This window comes from Stylophora pistillata, chromosome 12 (assembly GCF_964205215.1).
Source record: "Stylophora pistillata chromosome 12, jaStyPist1.2, whole genome shotgun sequence".
Taxonomy (NCBI): Eukaryota; Metazoa; Cnidaria; class Anthozoa; order Scleractinia; family Pocilloporidae; genus Stylophora; species Stylophora pistillata.
The window spans coordinates 21,899,891-21,909,550 of record NC_142530.1 but is presented as its reverse complement, the minus strand read 5'-3'; the positions used below and the strand labels follow the sequence as shown (position 1 = coordinate 21,909,550).

At 37.3% G+C, this 9,660-nt stretch overlaps 1 protein-coding gene across 2 annotated transcripts; it reads left to right on the top strand.

Moving 5' to 3' along the window:
* The first annotated feature begins 354 nt into the window (after nt 1-354).
* LOC111341456 (WD repeat, SAM and U-box domain-containing protein 1) lies at nt 355-8,953 on the top strand. 2 transcript variants are annotated; one of them, XM_022948430.2, is made up of 11 exons: nt 361-1,024; nt 2,708-2,776; nt 3,263-3,364; nt 3,846-3,951; nt 4,132-4,165; nt 4,497-4,537; nt 5,301-5,401; nt 5,702-5,778; nt 6,054-6,225; nt 7,203-7,337; nt 7,685-8,953. In XM_022948430.2, exons 1-11 carry the CDS (start codon nt 430-432, stop codon nt 7,846-7,848), a joined length of 1,596 nt encoding a protein of 531 aa, XP_022804165.2. In that variant the 5' UTR covers nt 361-429; the 3' UTR covers nt 7,849-8,953. The 2 variants fall into 2 exon arrangements, with proteins under 2 accessions (XP_022804166.2, XP_022804165.2); XM_022948431.2 differs by lacking the exon at nt 2,708-2,776 and having other exon boundaries at nt 355-1,024.
* The last annotated feature ends 707 nt before the right edge of the window (nt 8,954-9,660 follow it).

The following is a 9,660-nucleotide window of genomic DNA, read 5'->3' as shown; positions in this document are numbered from 1 at the left end:
GATATTTAGTACGTCACATCAGAGAAACAAACGTCTGTCTATAAGTGACTTAAAATATGCGTGTATACTCGTGCTCAGTCCGACATATTTTGCTAAAGGTATTCCTTTGATATTCTTAGAAAACTGACTTAAGATTAATTCTTGTATTGCTCCGCTGCTCATTTTTGGCAGCTCTATTGCCTCTTTTTGTGAGCGTCCAAAAAGCTATTAGCTACGTAGGGTACCAGAAATTGAGTAAAAATTTATGCAGTGTTGCGGACCTATTTTCCTCATTCGGATTAGTCCGGGAAGCATTCGGTAGCACTCGTATCTATATCGCATGACGTAATGAAAAAACCTCATAACTGTTTTAGAGTATCAGTCGTAGACGCCTAAAGGAAGTCTATTCTATTATTTGCGTAAAATGTAGCTGTTTCCTTTCTCTCTCAAATGGCTGTACTAGTGAACACCTTCGCAAAACATGCCACAGACGTGACATCTTGTAGCTTTTCACCCAATAGTAAGATTTTAGCCTCAAGTTCTGGCGATAAATCAGTTCGACTGTGGAATATTGAAAATGGGAGCGAGCTGTCGGTGTCACCATTGCTTGGGCATACATACAGCGTCAACTCTTGCAGTTTCTCACCATTTGGAACTATACTTGCAACAGCCTCGACGGACTGTAGTGTTTTCCTCTGGGATGTTGATTCTGGTTCCATGATTTCGGTTCTACAAGGACACAAAAACGTTGTTCGCGTTTGTCGGTTTTCACCTAACTCTCGATTTCTCGTTACCGGCTCTGCAGATGAAACGTTTTGTATTTGGGATGTATCTTCTAGAAAGCTTGTCAAATGCGTGGATAGATTGGAAAGTAGTGTGTTGACTTGTTGTTTTACACCAGATAGCTTGCACATAGTGACTGGAACAAGTATGGGAGATTTGTGTATCTGGGATGCCCAGAGTGGAAAAATGACGAAGTTTTACGCGGAAGGACATGATCTCGGAGTAGCTGACTGTTGCTTCTCGCCAACTTTTGGATCGGCTAGTAAGTTACTCTTACCGTTCTTTCCAATTTGTGGTTTCGTGGTCCTTTTAATAAACTTCATTGTGGGATTTTTTATCCAAATATTACCCACATAACCATTTTGATATAAGTTTGTGCTGAAGGGTTGTTTGTTATGTAGCTGTTTGTCCTCTTTTGAATATTGAAAGAGAGTGTTGGGGATCTTAGAGTCAATTCTGTGTTATAATTTTTAAACTGCATGGTTCCTACTAACGAACTTATGTTGAAAAGATACCACTATCCTTCTCCTTCAGTTTATACCACTACCTACATTTCTCGAATTTTAGCTCTCTTTAGGGTTAAGAATGGCCATTGTGACTACTCAAACAGAAGTCGCTTTGCAGTAAACCTCCTAGAAAATTACACTCACGCAGCCCTACTATTGATTACCTATTGTTTTCCTTTGTAAAGTTATTTAATTAGACGAAAGATAAACATGTGAAGATTTTACCTGTGATGCAGGTGTACTTATTTCATTCGAATTATTCATTGAAGTATAGAAAAATATTATAATTTTCCATCAAATTGATAACCAGTAGCTCTTTATTTCTGTCAAGATGGAAGTAGATCCATCAGCAAACACAGGGGTTACTCTCAATGCAATTAAAAATTTCAATTCTTATTTTCTAGCATACATGTAGATCATGAGATAGTTTCATCAATGATTAATTGATTTGTGCTTTAGCAAGAATAACTATTTTTTTTTATGCATGTATGGAAAGTGACTTAGTCCATGATCAAACAGCTAGGATAGCTGATAATGGTTCGTCTTTTCACACTATTGTGTTTGTGATCAAATCCTTAAACACGAAGGTGCACTGTAAAAGGAGCCTTATGTCCCACTGGACCATTTGTCAATCAACCGTCGTGTGATGTAGAACTATTAGAGTCAAGTGAGCTTGAGCTACAGCTACTCCAAAGCAGTGAACAGTGGGCGCATTCCTCAAAATTGTTTTATGTCTTCATCGCAATACAAGAATTTTTGAGATTTGTATTTCCTTTCTCCAATGGAAACTGTCTTTATTTGTGGTGGTAAATTTGAGATGGAAGTAGGTGGTTTGCACGTTACCTCATGCCACCATGCTGGTGGAAGTAAACAATAGATATCTCATTTGCTCCTTTTGTTCCTCTACCAGCATTTGAATTTGACCCGCCCACGTCAACGGTAAGTGACAAATGAGCCTAGGTCTTCCCAGGGAAGACTTTCTTATATAGCGTGCCTTAGTGTTTAAGGAATTAGCCGTCACAGACATGTACAAGAAAATGTACAAGAAATGTATAGTGAACAGTATCAAGAATATGCACACTGATGTTAGGATGTAAACGACCTGTAAATTGTTAATGATTACATCGGTTTTGTAAGTAATATTTTTCTTTCCTGTTTGATTTTGAAGTTGAATAACAATTGCATTCCTAAACTATAACCATCAATGGTAATTTTAGTTAAACTTTGATTAGCTATGATTCAAATTTTCTAATTGCATTGATGCATTTATCCAGAATTAAACATTTGTCAAACTATTTTTACAATGATTGTCCCATAAGTTAGGTTAACTTGGCATTAAATCAGATTTTCTGGTAACTACATTTTACCTAATAAACAACTACCGTGACTATTTTTTTAAATTAACACTTTTCTTTAAACTTTTTTAATTCTTCTTATAGTACTGAATACTGTGGAATCTCCATTTATGACTCAAGTTGTGTTGCGCCGTCTTGGTCTTGATACAAATTGTAAGCTTACATTGTGCTACAGTGTCTGAATATTATTTATTGAATTATCTAACATTAATTGTAACAAGATCTCTTACCTTTTTGAACCTAAAACAACAGGCTTACAATATCTACAACAAGTTTTGTGAAGATCACTGAATTCTAACATAATTGTTGTAATTTTCTCTTTGTTGTCCTGTAAAAATATGGCATTCAAACCTTTAAAACAACTGGCTTGCAATATCTAAAACATGCTCTTTGAAGATCTTTGAATTGTAACATACTTTATTTTCTTTTCCCCCTAATTGATACAGCATTCTTTTGATTAAGTGTATTTTAGAAGGTAGAATTTATAATTAGTTTGCCTCAACCTGCAGCAGTTTTTCAAGGATAGCATCTATGCAAGAAGGGTATTATCATGAAATAAAGTTGAGTTCAACAGATAACACAGAAGGGTTATTAATGAATTGTAGCATGACATAAGCAAACATTGCGGTACTGTTGCAGATCCTGGTTTTCAAGACACAAGTGGTGGTGCTCCACAGTTTTTGCTTGCTACTGGTGGAAATGATAATCTTGTTAAGCTGTGGGACATTTTTACCGCTTCAGGTATTAGTATCGTCACAGTGATGCAATTTTTTGTGTATTTTTTTTGTTGATGATTAGACTTGAGTAAATCCTGCCTTGACTTGCTGACATCACTTTGATAGCTCTTTCACACGTTAACTCCAAAGGTCTGATTGTTAGTTGTCCTCTCCAGCTGCTATATATTTCCTTGTAAATTAGGTAGGAGAATTTAATATTTGATAATGTTAACAACTTCTATCTGATAAGTTAAGGTATTCTCATTACCTGTTTGCTGGACAATGTGTAGATATTATAGCAAGAAATTACTTGTTTTAAAGTCACTTCTGGGATTTAAGGGGTTAACTGTGATGTTTTGATTAATAATGATAATTCTCCCCTCCAGATGCAGTACATTTCTTTCTTTCTCAGTTGACAGAATTTTTCATCATCTGAACATTTTATTTTTCCTGTTCATGCTTTTTGCTAGATGATTTCTTGAAATTGTCGTAAATTATTTTGCTAGCATTTTCAGAAGAGTGCCACATCCGTAAACGCTGTTCATTAAATGGTCATCAGGGCCCAGTGCATGGTGTTGCCATGTCTCCAAATGGCAAAATCATGGCATCAGGGTGAGTAGGCTGTGCTACTCTGTGCTACCGATCACAAGGGATCAGATTATGTCCACAGAGGGGAAAGAAGAATTTTATAATTAACCCCCAGGTCCATACCACAGAAATGTGTTTTACCTGATTGAATGCAAAACAGGGAACAAATGTTGAATGCTGTCTTTTTTAATTTTGATTTCATAGGTCTTCAGACAAGTTAGTTATCCTTTGGGATCCTGTAAGTTGATGGCAGGAAATATTTATGTTTATTGCTTTATGGGGTTATAATACTTTGTATCATCAAACTTTGAGGCTGGCTATTGTAAACTTTGGACGGAATATTTTACAAAGCACTTACATGATGACTGACTAGGTTGTAGATTTCTTTGAATTTTGATAATTTTTTTTTATTTGTGAACTTTTGGTTCTCTCATTTTGTATTATATGTTTTTAAGGAAGGCAAATTATTTAAATCTTCAGAGGGCTAGAGAGAATATCTATTTATATTTGATTGAAGTGAGTACCTATCATGGTTAGTAAAAGTGATCCTGGAAATTTCTTTTCAACAGTTGCTGGGAGTATCATTACTGACATTGGAGGGGCATACAAGGTATGTGTAATTAACCCTGATCACAGTATTTGCTGGATTGTTTTAAAATGTTTTGTAAATTAAGTGTGCTACTTAACCCTTTCACTCCCAAGAGTGATCAAAAGGGATCTTCTCCTCACAAAGCTGATACACTCTCAAGCAGAAAGTTGACATGAAGTTGGACAAGCAAGGCTGTGGTCTAGCAGTGCCCGGTGGCCCCTGGCACCTTATGTTTGCTCTTGGGCGACTTAGGAATTTTAGTTTTTTCATACTCCTAAGGTATATGCTGGGCCCCCTGGATTTCACAGTTTCAGAGCACTGGGCTCCATTCAATTTTCCTTAGAGCACAGCCTTGACAAGTGTTAACTAGTGACAAGTGTTTGTGTGACACCAAATCCTCAGATTTAAAATTACACAAAATGTATGACCTGAAACTTTTGAAATTGATTATCTTGCTTGTAACACCAAATTACATAGAAGAGAGCATTTTTACCGCTCTAAATACTACCAAAATGCATTTTTTTAAAACTTGTGTTAGCAGAGTAACTTTCACAAGGGTTGATCTTATTAAGGGTTAGGGAAAAGAGCACAGTACTGAATCTTTTAAATGACTCGACAAAGCACATTGAATAATTTTTGACCAATGTACCTAAATTTGAATTATAGTGAAGGGTTTCAAGCAGTCAACAGCTGCTTGGAAGACTTGGTGGGGGCCGTTACCAATTAAAATAAAAAGGCATTGCAACCACTGTGATGATGACTCTTATGTATCATCATTATTTAGGTATGTAACTTGCTGTACATTTTCTTTGGATGGGAACTGGATGGCAACAGGATCAAATGACAGAATGGTGAAGCTGTGGAAAATTTGTCTAACTGAGAGCGGTACGTTCAGATGTACTTAAAATTTTTGGTAACTGTTAATTATTTCATCATTTGAAACAGTTTTTCTTCCTTTTCATTTAAAGTGAGATCACCATTTGGCCTGCAAATTATGACTGAACAAAAATAATGATCTGTTCATGCACAGTGTTGTTCATGTTGCTCCAAATAGTATTCTCATGTGTGTCTGCAATCACTTGTGGAAAATCTCCCTTCTCTTTCCTAACCCCAGTTGGAATTTTGTTCCTGCCTGCCGAACAATTATCAGAATAATAATAATGTGTTGAACCCCAACCTAAATAGGTGAACTGGATCAGTCAGGCAGGTCTACAGCAAAGCCAATTCTACAGTGTACACCAGTAAAGAAACAGGAATCCCAGGTACACGTATGGTTTGTTGGTTGATCATCTCAGATGAATTTTGATGGTCTCCTTTTTAAGCAATGTTGTGGTCTCATGAACCTAGGTAGTAAGGTTGGATGCTCTAGTAGTTCTAGTTTTTCTGCTAAATTTGTAAACTGTTTCTTGCCTTTGAAATGATACTCTCATCAGAGTGTGGCATTTTTCAGTAGACAATTTTTTAACTGAATGTAGCTGTGTATTTTGCGTGAAATTATGACTACGAATGACTGTGCTTACATTTGGTCCATGCCCAGGAACCCAAGAAACAAAGGAAGAAACTTGTGACATGGAGTGTTGATGATGTCTGTAGCTGGCTTATTTCATTGGATCTTGATATTTACTGTGAATCATTCCGTCAGAATGCCATTGATGGAATGGAGCTGTCCAACATGACAAGCGAAGTGCTGGCATCAGACCTTGGTATTGGTGAGTGGAATCTAGGTCTGACTTATTATTTCCTCAGATTTTTGAACCGTTTATAATGGAGCCATGAGCAATAATATGTGGAATTACTTTCCCCTCTTAAACCTTTCATTCCCAAGATTTCAGTATTATTTCTCCTTGCTGTCTGCCTTGCAATTCTTTGGATGTCAGTTTAGGAAGACTTTGTTATTGGATCAAGCAATAATCCCCTAATTGATAGTTTTCTTTATTCCCATCTCTTGTCTGCTTGATATTATATTGATATTGTATGGAGAAATTTTGTCCTGGTCCTGGAGTGAAATGGTTAGTGTAATTCTTGGTGTTGCTGTCCGTTGTGACTTTGTGAAGTTATGATGAACAAAAAAACGTTTTTGACAGTGGCAACTGAACTAGTTAGTTAGGTATTGTTGCATTTCTTTGAAGCTGCCTACCCAATAAATCTGTGTCTTGGTTGCTAGTTACTTATCAAAAGATAGTGCCCAGAAGTACCTCCTTCTTTAGATTCAATTAATATGTGGTTTGTTTTTTATATACTTGGATTAAGGAATATGTGAGAATTGTAAAAACTTGTTAACTTGCCATGTTATGTTCTTTTAGTAATGTGAATGCTTCTTGACGCAAGGGATTTTCAGATTATTTTCCTTGAAACAATCATGACAAAAGCAAGTCATACTCTAGAAAGCCCCATGATTGCTTTTACCCTTCAACCTTCTAGCGGTGATTGACTTCTGTCCTCTTCTCACACTTGAAAGCCCTTTACTAGGAAAATGATAATAACAACACAAAAACTTTTTAGCTCCAAGGTGTTATCTTGGTCCAAAACCGAATCATCTTAACTAGGTTACCAGGATTTGTGTCACAACCATAATAGGGGAGAATTAGAGGTCTGAATTAAAGAAAAAACTGGATGAAGTTTATGGAGCAAATTTTTTTATATAATTGAAAAAAATTATAACAGCAAGTTATCAAATCATTTTCAGGTCCAGCTGGTCATCGCAATAAAATTTTGCGAACAGTGAAGGAAATAAAAAAGGAGGAGCTTGAGGAAGATATTCCTGATGAATTTCTGTGTCCCATAACAAGAGAAATCATGACTGATCCCGTTATTGCTGCAGGTTGGCACAGTTTCTGAGTATTAATTGTTTTCTTTTCTGTTGGAAAGGTGATGGCCAGTGGGTGTTTGGTCCAACTCTGGATTAAGAGACAGGGTTTAAGCCTTGGCCAGATTACTAAGTTTTTTTTTTAAGGGGGGGGGGTGGGGGTGTGACATACTTGAGTACCTCTGTCCACCGAGGATCATAAATGGGTATCGGCAAACCGTCAGTGGGGGCTCTCTGTCTAATGGTGAAGAGTAGTTTTGAATTATTTCTGAAGTTTAATTCCCGGCGAACTGGCTAAAAAAAGTATTCAATTGCAAATGTGGGTTTGTTATCTTCTTTTTTTTTTTTTTTTATCTCACAAGATGGCTACACATATGAACGTGCATCTATTGATGAGTGGCTGACCTCTGGTCGTCTAACAAGCCCGATGACAAATGCTCCTCTGAAGAATTCTTCTCTGACACCCAACAGAATGCTCTTTATGCTGATACAGAGACACTTTAGTGGACAAAATGTTAATGTTTGATACACATAGACAATCACTGACTCATCAAACGTCTGTGTGTGCGCGACAAGGGTACTTTTTGCCATAGTGACAATCTGTTATTTAATGAAATAATTTGAATATATCAACAAAGTTGAAATGGTAAATTGGCCACCGTTACGGTTATAAAAGCTGACGTTTCGAGCGTTAGCCCTTCGTCGGAGGGTTTAGCGTTAACCCTTCGTTTCGCTCCGACGAAGGGCTAACGCTCGAAACGTCAGCTTTTATAACCGTAACGGTGGCCAATTTACCATTTCAACTTTGTTGATATATTCAAATTATTTCGTTACCCCAACCGACGCAGCGCCAAACAGTTTCTTTAGAAACTATCAGCCTTTATTCATTGTTGTTTAATGATTTCGAAATGAATCGTAATTAAATGTAGCCTGTTCTGGGCTTTCGTATCATGACAAAAACAAAACAAAAAATTAAAAAAACAAAAAAGCGAAAAGCAGGCGAGTGAGTGAAAAAGACCTGCGAGAACTGAAGTTACGGAAGGAAGGAAGTTCTCTCTCTCGCTCCAACCTCTCGCCCTTCCCTCGCCTATCGTTCGTCTTAACTGATTGGGAGTTTGGTAAGGACAAAATTCAACAACCTTCTCCGTAGGTAGGAACATATTTTGTTGTGTCCGATATTTAAAAATGCGTAACTGTAAATTAAGCTAAAAGTGCCCCAGTAATGCGGTGGCCGCGTCCTGGGTGCATATGCTAGTACTATATTTTAGATATTTAGATACACGATTAGTAGAGGCGTCTCGAAAAGTATTTTAACCGACCCTGAGAGAACCAACTGCGATTGAAATAATGAACACACTTTAAGGATTCCTTTGATGGTAATCGATATAACAAGCGAAAACGGCCCCAGCGAAAGCGGTTGGTGCCGTTCGAATTTTTTCATTTTGAAATACGCGGTTGATGACAATAATTTTCTATGCGAGACAAAACAAGAAGTCTGTGTAAGAATGGGTGACTGCCATTAGGAGAAAATGCTACGCTTGAATCAAGTATGTAGGTTAGGGAGTCAGTGCAGTTTGCTTCTGTTTAATCATTTCCACCAAATTCACATCAAAACACGCTCAGTTTGTCAAGTCTTGATTTCATCAAATATTTGATCTACAACCTGCCGATGCGGCACTTCGACTAAAACACTGGAACCTCGTAAATTCGAACTCAGTTAACTTAAACCCCCCTGGTAACTCAAACAAGATCCGATTTCCCTCGACCCATTTTTCGATCACTTGCTGTCAACTAACTCATACTACCGCAGATTTGAACCATTTTCTAACGATGTTGTTGCTATTGTTTAAGTTTTACACCACTTTTGTATCTGTCGTCTTTCCTTCTGTTCCACCGTTCAGCTGTATCGCTGTTGGAGTTGTTTCCGTTGTTGTTGCTGTCGTTTGAAACGTCAGCTTTAACTCTACGGTGGCCGATTTACTATTCAATCAACTTAGTTGAAAAAACCAAATTACCCTGTTACCCCCACCGACGCAGCACTACAGTTTCTTTAGGAGCTTACCCCCTTTATTAATTTAGACATATCTCAGATGATGGCATCAGGTGCACGAATGTTATATCAATTTACAAACACGACCAAAATTGACCGAATTAGCAGGTAAAAAGTTCACCCTGTGACCCATCTGACAAGTATTTAATTTCTCCTTGCATCAATCCCCCGAATCACATATAAAGGTCTTGAGAATAAAGGAAATGATCACCAACTAAAGAAGCTCGTGATTGTTAAACAAGTTCTCCTTGTCGGCACCTTGGAAAATATCTAGAGATCACTATGGAG